Source organism: Zosterops lateralis (genome assembly GCF_965231275.1).
Source record: "Zosterops lateralis genome assembly, chromosome: 1".
Taxonomy (NCBI): domain Eukaryota; kingdom Metazoa; phylum Chordata; class Aves; order Passeriformes; family Zosteropidae; genus Zosterops; species Zosterops lateralis.
This window is the reverse complement of record NC_139762.1, coordinates 3675431-3699964: the sequence shown is the minus strand read 5'-3', so window position 1 is coordinate 3699964 and position 24534 is coordinate 3675431. Positions and strand designations below refer to the sequence as shown.

The 24534-nt window shown below is 43.6% G+C and overlaps 1 protein-coding gene across 1 annotated transcript in view; it reads left to right on the top strand.

The window, feature by feature from the left end:
* VIPR1 (vasoactive intestinal peptide receptor 1) overlaps positions 1-24534 on the top strand; it is a 106572-nt gene that overhangs the window by 37053 nt on the left and 44985 nt on the right. The window contains exons 2-3 of the mRNA XM_083879908.1: positions 3676-3772; positions 17957-18064. Coding sequence (XP_083736034.1) covers positions 3676-3772; positions 17957-18064 — 205 coding nt within the window. The remainder of the gene's footprint in view (positions 1-3675; positions 3773-17956; positions 18065-24534) is intronic.

Genomic DNA, 24534 nt, shown 5'->3' with positions numbered 1-24534 from the left:
AAAAAAAAAAAAAAAGTTGAGATTTTAAAGATTCTATGTATAATCAAGTTTACCTGAGCCTGTCACAAGCCCACTTTTCAAAACAGAGCCTCATTTGTTTTTTTGAAAGGTGATAAAACCAGTTACTCGAAAGTAAATATTGGGCAATTGAGGTGAATGTACAATTATCCAATTCAGGCATGAGATTTTAGTGAAGGGGAGAAGTGCCAGTGAAGTACTTGTTAATGGGCTTGGTGTAAAATCTACTGTCTAAAAAAAAATCAGATATATTATAGAACTACAGAGTGCTTTGCCAGCCCTGATCAAAGTTAGAGTCATATGAATTAATTTATAAAGTGAAAACCAGAGGTATTTATAGATATGAGATGAATTTGGCAAGCATTTAAGTCCAGAGAGTTAAAACTTCCCTTTGAAAATGTTTTGAAAACATTTCAGTCTTTATTTTTCCCGCAAGTGTTCTGCAAATCTCTCACGCTTCCCCTCGTGCTTTTTTTAAGGTTAAAATAAAATAGCAAGAAGCACTGTAAATCAAAACAAAATAAATCTATGGTATTTCAGATGAGCCAAGATGAAATTTCCAAAGATCTGTTTCCCTTTGGGGAAAAGAAATATTTGAGAATGAAGACAACTCCAAATGATTCCCCTTCTTCAAATGTTTGTATTTTTATTTATTTTTAATTTGACTAGAAAAACCACATAATTAATTGTTTATACACTACTAATTAAGGCCCATTCCTAACCTAAAGGAAATTAAAATCTGAACCAGGCATGGCATGGAACAGGGAAGAGAACAGGATAGGTTAATAGGAAATGGTGAGATCAATTCAATGTGTTAAATTATTTTATAATTTTAACCCAAATTTACATCAAACAATTGTTCCTTCAAAGGATTGCTGGGCTTTTTGTCTTAAAACCTTGACTGGCAAATATATGAACAGAGAAATAACTCATGCATTTTAAAATGAGACAGGATTTATTTTTTTTTTTTAATTTTAATTTATTTTCTCTGCCTATTTCTGATGAAAATATATGATTTTACCAAAACCCTCAAGAGGGGACACTGAATCAATCACTCCTTACTGGCAGAGGTTCCTCCTGTGTCCTCATGATCTGATCCTGAAGTTCACCCCACTGATGTTTTTCCCACATTACATTTAACAGTGACAGTATAGACTCAAGCCAAGGCTCGTCTCTCCTGACATCATTCCCTTCCCTCCACCTCTTTGCAGCTGGATTCCTGAGAAGTTTCCTCCCTGTTGAATACCCTTTCCAATCCCTTTTAAAGAGATGGGGTTTGGAGCAGCCTCAGTTTGTGGCTATTGCAATGGCCAAGGTGTCCCCTCCAAGCTGGGGGCGTGGTGGTTACTGAGATATTCTCAGATTTAGTTTTCTTTTTGCCTGAGATTCCAGGTGGTGGTTCAAGTGGGTCTATTTTGCTCTCTGCCCTCTGAAGACTTTGAGTCTTTGCTTGGCACGAGAATGAAGTGGAGTCTCAAGGTTTTGGTTTTTCTCTGGTTTCTCACATTGTTTATTAATTCTTATCTTACAATTCTCTGTGCTGGCCAAGGTGTTCACAGCAGCTTGGACACAGGACGACTCCCCCCACCATGGGAGGTCACTTTGCTTTTATACAGATAATTACTTATTATTTACCATTTCAAACCAATGCCTAGTACCTATACTAAGAGGATAATTTCTACTTTGACCCAATCCCCTCAAACTACCTTCTGCCCACGTCACTGCAGAAAACGGATGCCAAAGGTGAACAAGAAGAACCCAGGGTTCCACCCTAATTCCTCCATCTTGTTCCCCTGCACCTACATTCTAAAAATTCCAACAGTACAAAATTTTCCACCCTGTGATTAGCTACACTACTGTCTGTCATACCTTTTTGACTTGTAATTCCTCTCTGTGTTGGAAGTTTTTCTCATGCACTGAAATCAAAGCCTGTGTCTTCCTGGGCTCTGTGCCAGGGTCTGCAACCCCCCTGCACAGACCCCAGACCCTCTTTCTCGGGTCTCAGACCTCTCTGCTGAGCTCTGTGACCTTCCAGGGTGCCCAGAGGGATGCCCTGGATTCCGACAAGATACGTGTGAGCTTCCACCTCCTTTTTTTGGAGTAAAAAAATCACCATTTCCACGTTTTATGGTTCATGAATTGCACGTTATGAGAAGTCCATGCTTAATTACCTGATGGTTTATGGCCACTGTTGTACTACAAACACAACTTGATTAGGTCTGACTGGGGAGAAACCACTCGAGGGGGAAAAGCCTTATCACTGGGAATTTCCTGCTTTTTAGCTCCTTGATCTTCTAATCTGCATCAGAGATTCCGTCCTTTCCTTGATTTGGGGTTTGTTGTGCTTTGAATTAGGAGACAGGGAATAAACCACGAAGCACAGATCCCACTGCTCTTGGCATGAATATTCAAGCTGCTGTCTCCCTGCCCTACATAGCTGGTGGTGTTGCTTAGCCAGGAAGGGTTTGCAGAGCGTAAAGCAGCAGAATTGCTCCTGATCATCAGAAAAGAAAATAGGTTGTAGTTTTTTGATTTTTTTTTCCTAAGGAAATGGAGGAAAATGCTGATTTTTCAGCAGGCTCTGGGTTTTTCTCCCTCCTCTTGAGTGAATGCTTGGAGATGTTTGGAGAGAATGAGAAAATAAATCAAAAAGAAATGTGAAACCAAATCAGATCTCATACTCATGTCTTATTACTTTGTTCTTTGCCTTAAGTAATGCATTCCTGCCCATGAGTCAACTAAATACCAATGTTTGGGTGACCTTGGCCAATGCATCAGGCCTGGATACCATTTGTTTGACCTACTCAAGTCTAGAAAAGCCATTCTCAACCTGCTGGGTTGGTTTACTGGTAGACATTTGGCCAATTCCGAAAAATGTCTCTCCAGATCTTTCACGATTCATCATGAATCCCACTGAGGGATGGGGTGTCTGGACTAAATTTCTCCCTGAAACACCTTATGAACCTCAAGAATTGGCTCAATGAAAATGGATTTTTGAATAATATTTGGGTAATATTTCCTGGGTCAAAGCAAAGTAAAGGCACAATTACGGATGTCACTCCAAATCATGCCTTGCACAGAAATGCGACTAATAATTTCTGTAAAAGGCTGGGTGCATGTTGGAATTCTGGGAACTTAGATTTTGGGTTTTGGTATGTAGTAATGGCATGTGAGTCAGGATGGAGGGCTTTGGGTGTTGTCTGAGTCCTTTTTCTTCACGTTCTTCTTCCTTCATCTTCATGAGTTTGAGTGGTTTTCTGTAATTGGGTGAAAAAGATCCACATTGAGGGCTTTGGGTGGTCATTATTGGGTCAGAAATATAAATAATAAAGGTGTCACCTCATTATTGGGTAATTATCGCTTAAATAATCTTGGAAAGAGTTAGAAGCTCTCCATTTTACCTTTGTTTTCTAACTTGCTACTTGGAGCTCATGGCTTGTGAGACTGTACATAGATAAGAGATAATAAACATCCAAGTCCAAGCTAGAGTGTATTAATCCTGACCTCGGCAGGGGAAAAGAAACCAGGACTGTAACAAATGTAACATCTGTGCAATGGTCCTGGAGAGCTCCAGCTTGCTCTGGAGTCCATGAATCCCCAGGAATGCCTCCCTGAGGATGGGCTCTGCTCACTGTCCCCTTCTGTTCCCCCCTGCAGGCGTCCAGCACGCGGCCGGAGTGCAGCATCATGCAGGAGATCGAGGAGGAGCGCAGCCAGTGCCTGGCAGAGCTGACCTGGGACAACCAGACCTCAGGTATGGCAACACTCCCTGCCCAGCAAACCCCTCAGCCTCACAGCTGCCTTGTCCTGGCCATTTCTCAGCCCTTCTGGAGCAAGGAATCCTCCAGTTGCTCTTCACAAGGGAGAGAAATGGGTGCTCCCAAAGCACAGTTCACTCAGCCAGGAGTTCCAGCAGCTCTGCAGGTTCTCTTGCAGCCTCCTGGCTGGGAAAGCCTAGTTGAGGTGTTTCAGTGAGTTTGATCTCAATTATCCACCTCTCTGAACTGGAATTTTTCCGATTTTTCCTTGGGAATTGAACGCCTGAAGTTCTTCCAGGCCTTGGATTACTTCAAGAGAAGTCGTTGTGACCTTGTGCTTTGATTGAACTGCCCTCCCTTCCCTATGCCAAAATTGCTCCTGTCCTCATGGTGGAGCAGAGGGAGCTCCAAGGCTGTGAAGTATTTCTGGAACTGGGACAGGCTGCTGGGATCCTCTCCTTGTTCATGGAACTCTCACCACACTGAGAAATCCCCCTGGAAGGGTCTCCACTCTCCTTAACCCTCTCCCTGCTACAATGATCAGGAAAGCAGGAAGGGTTTGGTGCTGCCCCATCCCATCCTACCCTGCAGCAGAGCTGTCAGAACCCCAAGTTAAGGCATCCATTTGGATCTTTCCCCCTCCAAATGCCTCTCCCAAGTTAGCAGCCCTATGTCTGTCAGTAAAGGGTGTGTAGGGACCCAGGTGAGACTTCCAGGATCCCAAAAGAAGGGATTATATTTCTGGGAAAAGGGCTGGGAAGATGAATCTCTGATCCTGCTTGAGATTTGCATCCCTCCTCCCAGAAGAGGGAAAAGTGGAAGAGGAAACTCTTCATTGCCAATGCTTGCAGTCAGGCCACAGACTGAAGGACTGTTCTGATGGAACAGAATCCTGGGACAAGCTGATCCCAGGAGGAGCTTCACTGGATGCCAGGAAGGCTTTTGGCCCCAGCTTTTATCTACTAATGGATGGTTGTCTTTGATTTGGAAGCTGTTTCATGTGTCCCTGTACAGTTAAATGGAGCTTTTTGAAGAAATGTTCTTCTGGAATCCAGTAAAGGCAGAATTCAGGGTGGATAAAAGCCTTCATCTGAAAGCCAGCTAAATGCTTCATTTCGTTTTCATGGATATTTAAAGAAATTAAATTAAATACAATACTTAAAAACTTAAAAGGAGAATAAATAATTGAAGTGCTGACACTTTTTCTGCTTTTCGAGAATGATTTTTCTCATTGGAAAGTTTAATCCAAAACAGGTTTTTTTGAGGGTTTTTTGGGTTTTGGGTTTGATTTTTTCCTGTAACAACAGAACTAAACCAATGCAAATATTTTTCCCAATTCTGAAGTAAAGACACACAACCATGTTGGACGTCATTAATGCCCAAAGCAAGTATGTAGGGGCCCTTTGGAAGATTTTTTTCCCTAATGAAAAGCTGAAATATCAGGCTGAGATAAATCTGCATTTCCACCAGTCACTACTGATGAATTGGACTGATTCAGAAATTGCAATTTTGAGCACAGGAAAATGTTTTTGTCCATGGAGACAGTACTGGAACTGGAGTGACAGGACAAGGAGGAATGGTGACAGAGAGCAGGTTTGGATTGGATATTAGGAAGAAGTTCTTTCCTGAGTGGGTGGTGGGGCCTGGCACAGGTTTCCAGAGAAGCTGCGGCTGCCCTTAGATCCTTAGAAGTGTCCAAGGCCAGGTTGGACAGGGCTTGGAGCAACCTGGGATAGTGGAAGGTGTCCCTGACATGGCAGAGGGTTGGAAGGAAATGATTTTAAGATCCTTTCCTTTGTGGGAAGCAGTTGGCATCCATTTACCCCAAAACATCAGCAAGGATTTAAGAGCTCAATACCTGAGACACTCACAACTGCCCTGGAGGCAACAGAAAAAACAGAATTATTGGCTCTTAAATGGGTGACCATGGGTGAGCGTATGGAGAGCTCTGTCATGTGCTGTGTGGACAGATAATTTCCAAGTGCCTACACAGGATGTGTTTCCCCTTCAGAGTGATCACAGCACGTGAGCACAAGTAGGTCAAAGAAGGTGTTTTTCTGGAGTGGGGCTCCATAATTCAATAAATGAGGCTGAGCTGTAAAATCAAACTTTGGACTTTGACGGTTGGTTGGGGGAGAGGGGGAAGTTTGTTGGAGAGAAATCTCATGAAGGTGATGATATGAGATTGTATGAAGGTGATGACTGTTTTGTCTGAGTGCTGCTGGAAAGAGAAATCCTAGTAAAACTCTGAAGAAAAATGTGATTTTAACCCAGTTCCATCCTCCCAGAACAGGAGGATGGAAAGCAACTGAGGCTCCCTGTGATCTGCAGTGCAAAACTTTGATTTGTGGCCAGGCAGTTGTGTTGCCTTCTGCACTTCCCACGCCTTTTCAGGAGAAGGAGAATCACTTGAGGTTTAATGAGGGATTTGTCATCCTTTGTAATCAAATGAGTGGAAATAAACAGTGTCTCAGTACATTCTGGAAGGAAAGCTTTGTTTAGGAGCCATTATCAATTGTATTGATCAGAGGGGGCTTAATCACAGGTGTAATTGGATGTGTCAGACAGATTAGTCACTTGTTAAGAGCAATTGATGGTGGTGCTGAGGTTGATCATTGACTGGGGTTAAGCAGGTAGATTTCCACTGATAAAAAATAAGGTCCTTCTTAACCCTCTTTTTTTTTATTTCTTCAAACACCCACCCCTTCCTCACAGGGGATGAACATGCACGAAATCCAGGTTTGTTTGCAGATTAAACTTCTTCCACCCCTGGAAGTGTCCAAAGCCAGGTTGGACTGGGGTTGGATCAACCTGGGATAGTGGAAGGTGTCCATGCCCATGGCAAGGGGTTGGAAGGAGATGATCCATGTGGATCCCACTATTCCCTTTTCAGTGTGATTCAGTACCTTTGCATTCACCCACATGTGAGGAGGTTTGACAATTGGACTTGATAATTTTAAGAGTCTCTTCCAACCCTGATGGTTCTGGGGTTCTAGAGCCAGGGGTCACTAAATATTGCCCAACTCTGAAGCTTGTTTAGTTTGTTTTCCAGCACAGGAAAGGCTGCAGAGGATGCAGTGAGGGGGAAATCCACAGGGAAGAGCAGTTGAATCTGGTAGTGTGTACAGAGAACCAAACGGCAGTGAGATCAAAGTCTGAGCTTTTGAGGGAATTTTTAACCATCAGAGGACACCCAACAGCCTCTCTGCAGGTCTGCAGGAGGGAGAGTTTTATGGACCTCATGGCAGAGCTTGCCCAGTTTCTGGAAGGGTGTGTGGGATGTGTTGCAGCACAGGGCTGATTTCATGAGCAGGATTAGCCTGGCACTCCTGTGCCCTGGTGCTCTTTAACTCCCTGCTGAAATGACTAGCGAAGGCATCAAATGACACTTGTGATTCAATACAAGAGGGGATTCTTTGCCATTAAAATCAGGAATAGGTAGGCAGAGACCAGATTCACGTGGGCAAACAGCCATGGAATGACTTTTGCAGAGGGATTTCCACTTGGTTTTGGGTATCTTTGGTGTGTTCTGGCTAGGTGTAGGTGTCTCTTTCAGGATGTGATGAATTCTGTTCAGATTGTCTCACCTGTTGTCAAAACACTTAAAATGAGGGGAATCTTAGTGAGCAGCTCAGGTGTGTAGGAAAAAAAAAAACCACATTTCACAGAAAATCTCTGTGCTGGCATTCACTGGCTTGGAGGGGGTTTGGCCAGATGGGGTTCAATCATGGCAAGGGGGTTGAACAAGACGATCTTTAAAGGTCCTTTTCAACCCAAACTATTCCATGATTCTGCATTTCAGAGAAGTGAGAAATGCAATCCCAGCCTCACTGAAAATTGGGATTTAGCTCCAGATGCTTTTCCAGCTGGGACATACATGTGCAGCACAGTGGGGGCTCAGCTGATAATGCACTGGGCAGCAGTAGGGAAAGCTCCCCCAAGGGTTGGGATAAGGGGCTTTGCTTCCCAGACTCACAGACAGAGGCAAAATCCCTCTCTGTGAAGTGTGGCTGAGCTCCTGAAGGCTGCAAGGCAGGAATCACCACTGCACTGCTTCCCTGCTGACTTTCACTTGCCTCTTTTATGTCACGGTCCCAGAGCACAGAGGAGTATTTCTGGGTTTGTTTTTGAGAAAGCTTCGCTTCTCCATGGTTGTAATTTACACACAGTTCAGCGTAAACTGAAGCACACAAATGAGATGATAATAAATAAAAAAGAAGTAGCCCTCTCTTTGTTAAAAGGGCAGGAAAATCAATCAGGTCTAGGTTGGCTGGCTCAGCTCATTATCTGTTTATCCCATTATTGCTAATTAATTTGCTCTGCAATCAGATACTCTTTCAGAAGCAGGGAAGTTATTTAGGGATAACAGCAGAATAAGGAACCATGGCTCGTGTCTGGGTGGGATGAGCAGCTCTGGAGGCCCAAGAGCTGTGCAGGAAGCACGGCCTTCATGGAATCACAGAATCATGGAATGGTTTGGGTTGGGAGGGACCTTAAAGCTCATTTAATTCCAACCCCCTGCCATGGGCAGGGACACCTTCCACTATCCCAGGTTGCTCCAAGCCCCATCCAACCTGGCCTGACACCCCTAGTCCTTCAACACTGCACTTTTTTGTTTGCTCTCTAGCCCTGTCTGTCTTGGAAACAGAATAATAGCCAATTAAAAAGTCTGAAGAATGGGAAACATGGGGGAAAAAATGTTGCCATTCCCCCTCCCAATGCCTGTTCACATCTACTTAACTCGCACATGCCTCAGCCTTGTCATGAGATAGAAATGAGTCCTTCAAGCTCATCATCACCATCGTGGAAAAAAAAAAAAAAGCAGGTGGGAAATGGCCCATGCTGTTTAAAGTCTGAATATTGCTTTTGCAATATCCACAGTGGAGGTTGGCTTGAAAAACAAAATTTGGAGCCTGGGGGGGAACTCTGTCAGTCCCCCCTAAAGAAGCCAAAGCAAGTTTGATGGGAGGAGAAGCAGTGAGCATATGGAAATTAAAAATCAAGCTGGAAAAAAAACCATCGATGAAGTTTAAATTAGGAGCTTGTTTATTCATCACCATCTGTTTATAGTGCAGCAAGATAAGAAATAATTAATAGTTCCTTGCTTGGAAAAGTTCAAGTGAATTCTCACCTCCCAGTTGCATAAGCCCTGCTGGGGCAGATGAGGTGTTGGGGGGATTTGTGGGACAATCCTGTTATCAGCAGCTCTCCAGGTGCTGGAAAAAGCACCACATGGCTGATCCAGCTCAAGAATTCTCTCAGAGAGTGCCCAAGGTAGGGTGGGGTGACGCTGTTTTCCACCACAACACAAAGACTGACTTCAGAAGGCTGAAAATGACTTTTTTATTCTTGGGAAGTGTCTCCCCTTTTATACTGTTCTACACAGACCAATTTGATTGGTGAAACAAAGACAAACCTCTTCACTCACATTGGTCAGACCAGAGGGACATCAAGCAGAAGTCCCTTCTAGGGAAAATATGTAAACAAATTTGCCGTTACAAAAACATGTCTCTTGTTTAGAGAAAATTCCCCGGGAAAGGAATTACAGAAACCAAGACATGTCAGGAACAAACCAGGGCCACAGTGGGGAAAAACTGTGGATGTGGCACTTGAGGATGTGCATCCGTGGGGGACGTGGTGGGGATGGGTTGATGGTTGGGTTTGGTGACCTTAGGGGTCTTTCCCAACCTCAAAGATTCTGTGGTTCTGTCGTTTCAGAGTGGTGGAGAGCTCTCATAAGCCTTGTACCGTATCCATCAACCTCTTAAAAAATCCTGGAACAACAGGAATGGCATTAAATCACAGCTGTTGGTCTAAATAAAAAAGCTAATAGAAGCTAAATAAAACCCTAAATTAAACCTCTGTCAACAAACTCAAAAAATCCAGTTTAGCTCAGTCTGAAATACATTTGATCTTGGTGGTCTCTCTAAAGGCAAAAGCACCTGTTGGACTTTTTGCCATGTTTTCTTTTTTTAATTTTTAGTTTACTTTTTTCCTATTATTCCAGCCTGGGTGATACAAAGGGCCTCTTAGTTTCATTCTTGTTCTGACCAGCAGCACTGGGCAACTCCCAGATAAGACATCAGTCCCCTCCATTCCTTGACGGGGTGGCTTCTCCTACAACAATAGAAAATTCAGCCATGGGACATCAAGACCTTAAACCCCAGACTCTCATGCAGGTTTAAAACCCACTCGAACCACCAGCTTGAAATCTCGGGTGAGAGAAACCTAAACCAGAGACAGTCCCTCATCACTCCTCCCTGTGGAGCTAAGAGCTGATTTTTGCCTTGACCTCACCTTTCCACAGATATTAAGATATCCCAACATCTTTTTTCTGCCTTAAAACACAGTAGGGGTGGAGGCTTTGCCTTGGTTTTGCCTGTTGCTGACTGCTGGCTGGAAGCTCTAACAAGCAGCAGGGTTTGTTTGACTTGGGAACAGCTGTCCCAGGGGTTTTTTGGGATTAGCAGCCACTTAGTGGACATAAATTTCTGTTGGAAAAGGCATTTCAGTTTGGAGAATGTATCACATTTTTAAATGCCAGCAGAGGTTTTGGTTCCTTTTCTTTTTAACATGAGATGATAGATAAATGCACACAGCCTTAGCCGTGCAAATGTTATAGAAATAAGGAGAAAGTGCCATTGCTGCAGGCCAATGGAAAATAAATTCAAAGCATTTTCAAAGCCCTGGATAATGGCTCAGATTAAAGCCATGTATCCAGAGGTTTTGTTTCTGACAACAGCTTGTGTTTGTCCCTCTCAAATCCCATGAGATTTCTGGTTAAAAAAAATAAAATCTCCTTCCTCGTCTTTATTTTTTTGTTTTTTTTTCTGTTAATATTGACTGTATCAGAGCACTGTCATGATGGTATCCAACCTTTTTTACCTGAGATAAGTACACTGGGGAATATTGCATACACCATAAATGATGCATTCCTAGAGGTTGAGCCACTCGTCTTCACTATGAATTCCTTCCTGAAGATGCCAATATGTGAAAAAAACATTTAGGAAGGTACCTGAATTCAAAGTCTGATTCTCTATAAATCCAGCTGTCTACAACTCCTGGAAGAGCAGAGGGATTTGAGTGAGGAAACCCTGGAATAATCCTTTAAGCATGTTCTGTGTCAGAGCACTGGAGATCTTTAGAGGCTGCTGAGGAGATAAGTCATGTTTTTGGCAACGCCCTGTGTAAACCTTCATCTGAAATCTTGGATCTTCTTCAGTTTACATGTTCTGGAGTTAGGCAGAAGGGCTCAGCTCACAAATATGATTTATGAAAAGGAGGGATTAAAAAGTCCAGTGTTTATTTAGTTCATTGGTTAAAAAACGCTGAAAGATCACAAACTTTTTTGAAAAAACAAAATTGTTTCCTAATAGATGTTGTTGATGTAAAATCTCATAGGATTTTCATGCTTAAACATCATCCTCCAGCAACAGAGACTGGTGATTTCTTTCAGGCTGATTAGAATGACTCAGTCTGGGGCCTTTAAGGTGAGATTTCCTTCACTTGTCTTTGAGTCAAATTTCTGCAAACATTTGGGAAGAAAGTTATTTTTTCATATATTCCTGTTGAGTGCTTGGAGAGCTTCTGCTTACAGAAGTCTAAAGCAGGTTTTAGAGTAATTTATGGTGTTCTTGTTATAGAATCATGGAGTTGTTAAGGTTGGAAAAGACCTTTAAGATTATCAAGTCAAATCTGTACTGAGTGGGAAAAATGAAATCACAGTTTCTGTCTTGCCACAGATATTGAGGCAAAATCCAAAGCAAATTCTTTTCACTTACCCTGAATTTTGGGACCACTTTTTGCTTTCTGTGATTGCCCAAGTCCCTTTTGTGCTGAAGTGGAGCTGTAAAACCCTCAGTGAATGATGAGCACAGGAGCATCAGAGCACCAGGGGTGGTAGGAAGGAAATGCCACCGTGTCAGGGGTCACATCCCTCCCTGGCAGGATTGTGGCTTTCCTTCAGCTGGGTGGATTCCCTGGCACATCCTGCCTGCAGTGCTGGAGTGAGAGCAGCAGCACAACAGGCAAGAAATTAAACCAAAAGGCTGTGGAAAGCTGGAAGGGCAGCTCTGAGGGGATGGGGTGGCTGCAGAGCAGACTGTCAGTGGTGACACAAATAAAAAAAGGTGATGGGATGGAGCTGGGGGAAGGAGAGATGCCCAAAGGATGCTGGAGTGTGAGTGGGACTGGGGACAGGAGGGCACAACAGTGACTTTTTCAGGGAAGAGGAGGAGGATGCATTTAGCAAAACCTCAGAGCCAAGGCAAATCCAATCTGTCTCAGAAAAATAGGGAAAAAACCTACTCTGCAAGCCCAGAGCAGGATAGGGTAAAATTAAACCCAAAGATACAAGGCAGAAATGATAGGGAGCTGTTCCCATGCTAGAAGCTACTAAAAAGGCTGGGACACTTCAGCTTGAAAAAGAGATGCTTGAGGAGGGATATTAAAGAGGATTTTATGGGTTTTCTCCCCAGGGAAAGGGACATTGTGGTTAGGCTGTAAATATTTTTGTCTTTGTAAAAGAACTGGGCAATTCTTAGTGAAACCAGCAATGAGCAGGTTCAAAAGGAATCCAGAAAATGATATCATTTTTCTGTCAGTGGACACTTAAACTGTGCAATACCTTGGTTGTGAATTCTCAAAATTTCCCTGGCTTCAGAATCAAAATCCAATTGCATTGAATTTACAAGGTTTATGGGAGAAAAAATAATCTATCTACGGTATTTTTCATTATTTCATACAACTTTTAAATAGAAAATTATCCCTCATTTGGAAGGTCTCCACTCCCTAGAGTCTGTAGCAGCAGTGGTGACCCTGATGGTGGGTTTTCCTCCACTGAGATTAAATTCAAACTGCCTGGGTGGTGCTGAGTTATGGATTTTTTTGCAGGCACCATCTTTTGGAGTCTTTCCTTCTGTCAGGCAAGAGATCAGAGCTCAGCTGGGACAGGGAGATTGATGCAGTGATAATAGGCTGTAATGAGACGTTTGTAACGAGGCAAGCCACGGGTGAGCACCAAGGCTGGGCTTGTCAGGGGGACAATAAATGTCACCCCACGGCTGTTTACAGCCCTGAGAGCTTGGAAGCTGCCTGCTGGTATGAAATTGGAGCGAAAATGAGGTTTTATTGCAGCACACCAGGCTGGGATGGTGCCTGGGAGAGCTCAGCTTGGCTTAACGGAGCTGTGCCTTTGCCTTGCTCTTATCCCTGTGGGTACTGAGAGTTCCTGAGACACCCCAGGCATCAAATGGCCATCTCTGCACCTGAACAGGGATTCCAGGAGCAAAATGTGTGGTGATACAGCTTAACACATGACCAGAGTCTTATAAACCACGTTTTAATGTTTCAATCTCTGAGAGTCCAGCCCTTGAAGATTGGCTTAAAATAATTTCAGCCAGACTGCTCTTCAGAGGTGTTTTGTGAAGTAAAAAGTTTAATAACAAATGTTAGAGAAAACAAAAGAAAAGCCACGCACAGGTGTCTGAGAAAACCTCTGAGACCCTGCTAGGAACACTCCAAAAATCCTCTTAGTTCCTTTGTGCCCCATCCTAAATACTGAATGTTTTAGGAGGGACAGTTCAGCCTGCTGTAAATAGGGAGAGATACAGGATTTGAAGAACAGAGAAAAGGTTCAACAGATGCTTCTCTCTTGGCACCGAGCCAGTCACTGTCAGAGGGGTGTAGAAGTTTTTTGGGTTATTTTCCTTATAAGAAATGCAAGGGGCGAGTCTTAAACTTTTCCCTATGTGGAAAACACTTGCTGGTTATGGGGAATGCATTCCTACAGTGTGAGAATGTCTTTCAGAAGAGACCTGGAGTAACCCCTCATGCATTAGGGAGAATTTGGTGTGAGGGTTTGTTTGAGGAGTGGTGTTCTGTCAAAGGTTGGACTTGATGCCTTTGGAGGTATTTTCCAACCTTTTCCATGGTTCAGTAGTGAATGACTGATGTGCTGAGAGGGTTTTCCCCTGAGCTGGGAGTTCACCTGGCTTCAGAGAGTGCCTGGCACCAGCCTGCTGCCATTCATTTCTTCCCTCAGCCAAACCAGGTCCCATCTCAGGGCCCTGCCAGAGCTCTGGAATTCATGTTTATTCATGAGGGAAAGTCATTCTCTGCTGCTTCCTAGATAAGCTTTGACCACGACTTGCTGTAAAGTGTAGATATGACTCCAATAAATGGGTTTTTATGCTCCGGTCTGCCAGTTCTGCAAACCAGTGTGCCTCGTGAGAATTGACCTGTTTTCTGTTTATTAACCTTTCAGAGGGAGAGGAAATGAGAGCTCTGATCCACTTTTAGCAGAGACATTGGGAAAGGTGTGCTGGGGGCTCCCAGTGCCCTGCAGCCAGCACTGTGTCACTGGTCTTCAGCTGCTTCTGAGCCAGAACCTCTTAGAGGAGAACTCCAAGTGAGGCTGCTGCAGCCCTTGGCTCACTTGTGGGGTGTTTGGCTTGCAAGAGAGGAAGGTTGAGCTGCTGGATAGAGGGATCTGAGTTCCAGCTGTTTTAGAGGCATGAAGGATTTCTCCCTGCAGCCCTCCAGGAGAAGAGATTCAGTTCCAGAAAGCACTTCATGGTCTGGGAAGGAAAGGCAGGGAAAAGCTAAGGGTGTGGAAGCCGCAGTTAAAATCATTAAAATGGAAAAAAAGACCTCTTCTTTTTTTATTTTTTTTAAACTTTATTTTTATAATGACAAGGGTTTAAAGACTGCACCTGAGCCACCCAGAGAGGTGGTAACTGACTGCTGCTGACTTGGAAAAGCCACACACTCATTTTTACACACTCCTCCAGGTTCACCTGGGATCCCTCCCAAGGCAAAGCACAGCCCTTGGCATTGTGTGTCCTGTGGGGTTTTGGGACAGGCACAGGAGCAGAGCAGTTCTTGTGATGGAAGTGGAGAGCAGGTGTGTTTGTAACTCATTGGAGTGGGTGAGGATGGATAAATTCCTTTGCATCCTCCCTGCAGACACTGAGTGCAAGGCAGAAGACAACATTTTTAATTAATTAATGGGGAAGCACTAATCAATCTCCAAACACGATGTGATCAGGCCAGACTTGTCATCTCTGCTGTATCCAAGTGATGCCACAGGGAAGAGAGGGATTTCCTCCTTTCAAGGCACAGTGCTGCTGTTTCTGCCCTCAGAGAGTTTTTTTGTCTGCCAAACCCCCTACGATCCCAGCAGCTTTCCAGGATAAAGCCTGTCACTTTGGGAGGAAGAAAAGCATTTTGTGGAAGGCTCCTTGATAAATGAGGCTGTGAATATTTTTGTCTTTGTAAAAGAACTGAGCAATTCCTAGTGAAACCAGCAATGAGCAGGTTCAAAGGGAATCCAGAAAAGGATATCATTTTTCTGTCAGTGGACATTTAAACTATGAAATGCCTCAGAGCAGGAGGTTGTGAATTATCAAAATTTCCCTGGGTTCAGAATCAAAATCCAATTGAGTTTCATTTACAAGATTTATGGGAGAAAAAGAATCTATCTACGGTGTTTTTCATTATTTCATACAACTTTTAAATAGAAAATTATCCCTCATTTGGGAGGTCTCTGCTCCCTGGAATGTTTGATGGCAGTGGTGACCCAAGGCTCATGGTGAGCTGATGATAGTTTTTTGCCTGCCAACTCCCTGATCACAGCAGTTTTCCAGGATAAAGTCTATCAGTTTGGGAGTAAGAAAAACATTTTCTAGAAGGCTCCTTGATAAAGGTTGTTTGTGTGCTGGGTCAGATGAAAGGGCACAAAGTTTACCTGAAGCTGTGACGGGATGATTACGCCATTGGACTGTGCACGTAAAGCATTTTTTGCAGGGATCAATCTTAAACTGTTCCAATACTTTAACCTCCAGTTATTCTCTACTACTCACTAAAAATAATTGATTTTCCTGAATTTCATGTAATTAGAACAAGAAAGACACAGACTTGTTAGAACAGGCCCAGAGAAGCTGCCTCTGGATCCCTGGAAATGTCCAAGGCCAGGCTGGATGGAGCTTGGAGCAGCCTGGGCAAGTGGCAGAGATTTGGAATGAGATTATCTTTAGGGTCCATTCCAAGCCAAACCATTCCAAGATTTGCTGATCCTGTGGTGACAGGCACTGCCAGCCAGACTTCCTTTATTTATTGCAGAAATATTTTCAGCGTGTCCAGGGCAGGGATGAGGAAGATTGGTGTTGTAAGAGCTAAAGGGCAGGTACAAGGTGTGTTCACACAAGCAATAACTTGTAAAAATGCACTTTATGTGTCTTTCAAGGCTAGTTTCACTTTCTTTTAATCAGGAAAAAAAAAAAAAAGCTTTTTGCTACAAAAGTGAGCACCTAAAAGCTTTCTTCACACATCACAGGTGGTGCTGAAAAAATTGTCAACAGAGAAAAAGATACAGATCACCAAAACTCTCAGAGTGCATAATTCAGGGCATTTAAAGAACCATCTGATGCTATCAGGTGGCTTTTATTTTGTATTAGAACCTGTCATGAGGTAATGGCTGCACTCCAATTTACTGCAGTTTTGTTGAGGAAAAGATTGTAGAACGCGAAATTCTCTGCCGTGGAATCGTTTCCCATGGAATCTTTAATATCCTGACAATTTTGGAGCTGCTGGCTGTTTGGTGGGAGATAAGTGTGAGGCTGTGAGGACTGAGCTGGGCACCTGATATAAGGTCCTGAAATGTGACTTTTAATGAACTCTGCAGGAGATCCCATCAGTTATTCCATTTTTCAGGCTCCGATAAACTCAGCTTCAGGACTTCATTTGGAAAACTCAGTTTGCTCATGAAAGAAGAAGGAAGGGGAGGGGGGAGAAGCCTGTAAAATCACTTTGAAAGCGAGCTAAGGGTTCTTTTTTAGCTTCAAAGCATTTCTGTGTGCTCCCTATTGATCTGAGGCAGATCTGAGGCACAGGTTGGTGATGACACCAGCCCTTCCCTTTAACTCAAGGGGTAAAAGATGATTTAAAGGAGGAATTTCAGAGCAGGGTGTAATCACCAACAAGTGCAGCCTGACAGGGGTTTTCATAGCTCCCTTTGCTGGCACACGAGAAGTATTTCCTCAACATTTCCTCACCACTTTGTTCTCCACATCCCAGTCTCTCTCCCTGTGTGGGGCTGTTGACCTCAACAGCGTGTGAGTCACCTTCAGGGGAGCGTTTCCATCTGATGGGGTGTGACAAATAACTGGAAACAGGGAGCTCTGCTGACAGCCCATCCATCTCACCCAGGCAGCAGCTGAAGTGCCTGGCTGTTGGAAATATAAAGCAGGGGGGGGAAATGTCAAAATTCTGCTAAGAACTCTAAAATGGTAACATAAAAAATGTGCTTGACTCCCTTTTCCTTTATTTTTTTTAAATTCAAATCTGCCAACTCCTCTTGGCTTCAGCATTAGTGTTACGTGATCCAACAATGCAGCAGGCATGGGGTATTATTAATGCCTTTTGAGAAATAAAAGGGCAAAATCAGAACATTATAAATCTGTGGAAAGGACGTGGCATTTTTTTTGCTTTCCACGAAAGCTTTTATTCTACCTAGAAAAATCTTCAGCAATGCCTCATTTCAACAAAACCCTGTGTTTCCTCCTTGTGTTGGTTATTCCTTCTTTCCTAGCTTGGATAGCTCAGGACCTTCCCTCACTCTTCCATAGGGATCATCTCCTGGCCACAGTGCTGTCCCTGCCCAGCCTCCAGCAGTGTTTTGTGCCTTTTCCCTTTTTAACAAGAAAACTGCTTCTGGTGAAGGGGTTTTGGTCCTTGATCCCTTGATGGCCATCTGTGTCCCCTCCCTGCTGTGAGAGCTGCACAGTCATTGCAATGGGAAGAAAAAGATGATGGTATTTGGGGGAAACAGAGAAGGAAGGGGACAACATCTCACAGGTTCTGATCAGGTGTTTTAATGCAAGAGGGAATGACAAAGGCAAGGAAGATAAATCTTTAATTAGGAATTTCTTCCTTTTTAGGCTGGGAGAAGACACTGTTCTTGTATCAAGCCTTTTTTTTTTCCCTTATCTGCTGTTCTTTCCATACTGATACCTGGAAAAGCACAGTGCTGAATTTTAAGGACTGGGCGAGCTAAAAGCGGCGTGTTTAAAGGAAATATTTCTGTGGGGTTTCATTCCAAAAGGTGCCTGTGCTGGGGTGAGGGGCTCTGCTGTTTCCAGCACTCCTGAGTGCTCCACCATCTGCTTTTCTCTCTTCCCCAGGCTGCAGGAGGCAGTGGGACAACATCACCTGCTGGCCTGAAGCAGAGGTGGGAGAAGTCGTGGTGCGGCCGTGCCCCAAATACTTCAGGTTCCTGACCTCCTTCCTGGGTAAGCAAACCCCAAAACGGCCCCACAGCTTCACTCCCAGTGGGGTTTCTCATCATTCCACAGGGGGAGCATCTCAATAAAGGGGGAGAAACCAGGTCTTAGCCCGAGGTAAAGGAGGTTTCCAAGCCAAACAGCAAAACATCCTCCCTGCACTTGCAGCACCACTGCTGTGGATCCCAGGGGTGCAAAAATGGCTCCTGGTGAAATCCAATAGTTGTGGGTGTTGTGCAGTGAAAACTGAACCAACCTGTGGAACAGTTGTGTTTGTTGTGCACAATGAGTGGTTTAGCACAACCATTAATTAAGTCTGTGACAGAAAATTAACAAGATGGAACTGTATGTAATAAAGTTGGGTTTTTTGGTTTTTTTTTTCTGTTGGAATGACTAATCTGGCCACAGGCCAAGGAATTAACCTGACAAATAATGGGCAGGGGAGGTTGATGGAGGAGGTAGTTTAACTCACTGTTCAGGGTGTTCTGAAGAGCTTTAGTTTAAAACTCAGGTCTCAAGGGGCTGTGCAGCAACAGGGCTGATTGTGTCTCCTGGTTATAGTTATAGTTATTTTTCATTTTTTTAGTTCTAGAAGGCCTGCAGGCCTTAACAGAGAATGAAGTTCTTTTGCACTGGAGATCCTGCACTGAGCTGACCCTCCATTTTTAAAGCCTTGTAGTGCAAACACAGAGGATAAATTGGGAATGGGGGCACAGTATCATCCCTGTTCAGCAGCCCTGGGCTCTGCACTCATTAACCAGCACATGCTGATTACACGACTTGCCCAAGGCCACACCAAAATTCTTTGCAGGCACAGAAAGGAAATTCAAAATCCCTGGGGTCCTATCCTAGGGCTGACTTCCTCATTTCCAAAATTCCCTGGTAGCTCATCACCTCTGTGTCAACACCCAGGGAGAAGAGGCAGAAGCTGCTGTCATATCACACCTTGCAGGACAAGATCCCTGAGCATTGGATCAGCTGTGTGCAATAATTTCCTGCTCTTCCTGCTCTGTGCCCTCCCCCGAGCACAGAATTCACTCTCTGGGTTTTATTTACCAGCAGAGTTAGTGAAACACAAAGAAAAATATTTTTAAAACACTTTCTAGTACATCATCCCAGCAGAGCTGAGCAATGAGGAAAATATTGTGTGTGTTTGGTTATATAGAGAGGTCAAGCACTGGAACAGGCTGCCCGGGGAAGTGGTGAATTCATTGCCCAGGGAAGTGTTCAAAAACAGGAACATGGTTTATTGTGGAGCTGGCAGTGTTGGGTTAATAGTTGGACTTGATGTTCTTAGAAGTATTTTTAAACCTCAATGACTCTAAGATTCCATTTTATGTATATATAATTAATTAATCATTGTTGCATTAATCTTTGTTATATATACATTAATTTTAAATCATTGGGACTGTGTTGGACTTAAGCTAAGGAGAGTGGGAAATCTTTAATTTCGTGGTAGGGTGGGCTTATGATAGTCAATAAATTTGCCTGTTCAGGTGCAACTGCTGTTCTCTGAGATGTCTCAGGGCATCTTGGTCTCAAAGTTCCACTGCAGAAAGGTGTTGCATTTCATTTTCTTTTTGCTAGAGTCGGGATTAAATGAGCAAGATGGGGTTTTTTGTTCAGACTCAGATGTTTATTAGTTCTTATCTAAATTACAGTCTCAAAAACAGTGAGTTCTACAGCACCACAAGCTAACAAACTAAAAATGGAGCCCTATCTCTCTCTCTTTACAAGACTTTTTAAGGATAAATTGTCCAATTAAGAAATGACACATAAATTGTTTTTATTTTTAACCCAATAACCAACCACCCGTGGCCCGGAATGCGGATTTTTCTATCCAATTACAAAACACCACCGAGACCATGAAGGAGAAGGTTAAAAAGGACTCAACCTCTGCTCTATATCCTCCATCTTGCTATATATATATTACTGTATTCTAAACCCTTAAACTCTAAGTTTCCCTCCCTGTGATATCACACACTTCTATTCAAACTCCACACCCACAATCCCAGTGCTGTCACTCAATTTTGGGAGCCTTTTCCACGGCCTCAGGTCAATGTAGTGTTTGCCTGGGGGTCAGTGCCTGTCAGCACAGAAAGTGTAAAATTCTCAATGACCAGGGTTCCAACAGAAAGCTGTAGACCTTCCATAGTTTCTGTGTCATTGGATCTGTCAGATGCTTCAGAGTATCTCAAAAATCCTGAGGTCGGGTGAGGGCTGGGCTCTGCTCCCAGGGAACAGGGACAGGACAGGAGGAAATGGCTTCAAGCTGTGCCAGGGGAGGCTCAGGTTGGACATCAGGATAATTTTTTTTCATGGAAAGGGTGGTCAGGAGTTAGAAAGGACTGCCCAGGGAGGTGTTGGAGTCCCCATCCCTGGAGGTGTCCAAAGAAGGCCTGGAGGTGGCACTCAGAGCTCTGGGCTGGGGACAGGGTGGGGATCAGTCACAGGTTGGAATTGGTGACCTTGGAGGCCTTTCCCAACCCAAGCAACTTTGTGATTCTGTGCAGTGAATGATTCCTATTCTGGGAGAATCCCAGACATCCCACAGAGCACTCAGAGCATCCTTTGGGCTCTCTGTGCCCTCATCTCAGTGTGCCCAGCCAAGAAAGAGCCTCAGACATGGCCCTTCCCTGCACGCCCCTGTGGCCAGTTGTGCTCTTCTGGGAGCTGTGACCTCAGCAAATGTCACCCAGGATTGCAGCTGGCAGGGTCAGCAGCCTTCTGGGGCAGTTCCACCTTGCTTTGGAGGAGTTTCCTCTGGTTTACTGTGGTTCTCTGCAGCTGACTCATCCAGGGATTCCAGTCAATGGAAATCTGGCTGGTTTGTACAAGGCTATGGAGTGATAGAACAAGGGGGAATGGCTTTAAACTGACAGAGAGCTGGGTTGGATTAGATTTTAGGAAGGATTTCTCGCCTGTGAGGGTGAGGAGGGCCTGGAACAGGGTGCCCAGAGAAGCTGTGGCTGCCCCTGGATCCCTGGAAGTGTCCAAGGCCAGGTTGGACAGGGCTTGGAGCACCCTGGGATGGTAGAATGTGTCCCTGCCCATGGCAGGAGATGGAATGAGATGAGCTTTAAGGTCCTTTCCAACCAATCCATTCTATGATTTTATGACTGTATGATTTGGTCAGGGATTCATCTCAACTTGAATTAGCCATTTACAGTGATCAGATGAACAACAGCATGAAAATTCCTGTTTGGTAAAGCACAGGGTGAGTTTCTTTGGAGAAAGCAGAGTCAGGACTCTTAATTTCTGCTGTTTGTAAAGCAGGGATGTCTATATGAGACTGGTGTCCAGGACCCCATTAATGTCCACAGAAATCAGCACTGGCAAAAGACACTGTGGAGGGACCTGAACAGCTCTGGAGGTGCCATGGGCTCTGTTGATGAATCTTCTGTTGACTGGAGTAGGAATGCAGGTACTGAGCTCACAGAGAGCCCCCCACAGCACAGACACTGAGGGCTCCATTTAATTTTTTAACCATAAACATCTGGCACCATCTGATAAATGTTGGAAGATCTAAAATCCATAAGGGTCCCTCAATTGGTGTTAAGACACCTGCATTCAGGATTTCCAACCTGAAATGGCATTTGTGTCAAATTTCCAACCTGAAATGGCATTTGTATCAACTGATTTTAGAGCTTTTCATAAGTCAACCCTCTCTGAGCTGATTTTACAGTCAGAGGTGAGGAACAGGTTCCTTAGAGCCACAGTTCAGCTGTTTTTTTAGATTCCAGCTCCAGGATGAGTTTAATACCATCCAAAACCCACATATTTCTCTCCTTTTGCCATCAAAATATTGTGCAGTGGCTCTGGCAGATGGGAATGTCTCCCAACAGGATTGAATTCTGCCTCAGCAGAGCACCAACAGCATCAACAACTGATGCCATTCCCTGATGCAGAAGCAGCAGCTTTGATTCTCTCTGAGTCAGACACTTTGTACAACCATTAACAAACAGTGATGGTCTTAAATAAAGGAAGGGGGAGATTGTCTCCTGGTTTATAGGGTTTGTTGCAAAATTAATGCCATTAAAGTATGTGAAGAAGCTCTTCCTGTGTAGCAGTGAGTGTCACTGAGCAGGTTTCAAGAAGCTCAAACATCTGGGTAATATTTGTGTTGTGCTCTTTGATCCCTTTGCAGGAACATGAGAGCTTTTATCAAGTTGTGAGCCAGAGGAAATCTTTTAAATGTATTTATAGCAGGAAAAGAGTGAAATGCCAGGAAACAAAGGGTTAATGTGATTTTCCTGCCTCATGGAGAATAAGCTCTCCAAATGACTAATATCCCATCTCATGGCTAATAAAGGGTAAAATATCTCATGGCATTTAAAAGCCTTAAACTGTCCTGATGTCATTTGACATTAATTTTTTATGGCATTCACAGACCCAGAAAATTTTCATTATTTCATGACGTCCGTCAGTGCCATGAGAGGGAGATGGATCAAAATATTTTTGGCACTTTTCATTATTAAAGTGCCTTGATCAGGGTGTTCCAGCTCCCTTTCCATAGGTGGAAGATGACATTTGTGATAGGGATTTATGCCTCACCATTTCTCCAAAAGCAAATTGTCCACCATGCACAAGTTAATTTTGCACTGACAGTTTTTTGAGCTTTAGCTCTGAAATTAATTGACCTAAGGGGGTGGGGATGGGCACAACCAAGCTCTGGATCCCACTCAGAGAGGTGAGATCTGAATTTCAGGCTTGCCAAATTCCTTTTTTCCTCGGGTGCTCTAAATTTATTTCCCCTCTCCTTTTCCCTCCTTCGTGAACACTTTTTATTCCGCATTGCTTCTGAAACTGGAACAAAAACTGAATAAAATGAGGATAGGGATGAGCAGAGAGCAGCAGATAAGAAGAAGACATCACCACTTCTCTAAAGAACTCCAAAATGAACCATACCTGTTATTTATTTACTACAATGGTCATTAAAATACCCAAGAAGTTGAGTGTGGTTTTTTGTGGAGTTCTCTTCACTGAGAGCCCTCGACCTGCTCAGGTGCTCTGCTGTCCACATGTGCCTTCATATCAAAAAAAGCAAAATTACCTGGAGGCTCAGAGAGAGCATCCCCATCCCTGGAAGTGTTAAAAAACTTGTGGATGTGGCACTTGGGGACATGGTTTGATGGTGGCCTTGGCAGTGTGGATTTATGGCTGGACTTGATGATCTTAGAGGGATTTTCCAACCTAAACCATTCCATGATTCCATTATTTATTTGCACCTCAGGTGTCACAGTGCTTGTGTCCCAGTCCTCTGAAGGACTAGTGCTACACCTCCATCTCTACCCAAAAATGTGCATATTTTTCTTGTAAATGTTTCCTGGAATCCTATAATTGCAGAATCAAAAGATCTAGTGAGAATTTTGTCCTAAAATTTGACATCTCTGTTTTTAGAATGAGAAAGCAAATAGTTTACAAAAGGTGCCTAATCAAGGTGAACGTTGGTATTGTTAAGAAAGGAAGAATTATCTGTATTTATTAAGGATCAGGATCTTCACTCTTAGAAGTGAAATGTGCAGGAAGGGGAAAGGAAAATAAGGGAAAATTGAGTTTTGCCACAAAAAATGGGGTATAGACAGTTTCAGGGCACTGGACATGTGGCAGTAATATCTGCAGCCCAAGTGATGTGAAAAGCAGCAAAAGAAGAAGATTAAGTCAGTCTTGTTTGATGTGCTGACCCAATGCCACAGGTGCTACTACAACATGAATTTATGAAATAAAAAAAATACAGAATAACATTAAATGCTGGGCAGAAATTGCACTGAAAGAATCACCTTGTGAGACCACGACTGAGGCAGAGAAAGCAAATTGGGAAATTATCCTGTCAAGACTTTCCCCACAAGTTTTTCCCTGGCCTAAGCACTTCAGCATCCAGCTAAGTGCAAGTTTCAAGTGTTTCCCAAGAGCAGTGGGGCAGATCAATAATAAAAATGAAAGTAGAGATGTGCCAGTGGACTCAGCGGCGTCTCAAGAATGGTAAATAATAGAAGCATCACTGCTGTAATAGTTTCTGCTTGAAAAAATCGATTTATGGCCATGGAATATGATGCTGGAGAAGCAGGGCTGATTGCTGGGCAGAGCACACCTTCCCCTCTGCTTTGGAAATTGTTACAGAAAAGGACAAGGAGAGCAAGAGAGGAGCAAAACCCAACACCCCTGAGCCTTGATTGACCTTGATTGATCTTTTTGTCTGAATTCAAACTCTCATTAAAGGCCAATAAGAAGGTTTTTTTCCAAGATCAAAGAGGTAAAACTTCACCTGTAACATGAACTTTCAGACATGTCTCAGAGTTTGAAGGGTGTGTTTGAAACAGATGAGAGGAAGAAAGAAATGAAGTAAGAGAAAAAAAAAAAAAAACTAAAGAGCAGGACACAGACAACAGCTCTGTGCATTTATTCCATTTGTCTGTTTAGTGTTTGATTTCTACCCAGATCAAACACCTCTGATAAAGAAAATGTTCTGGTTTTATCTC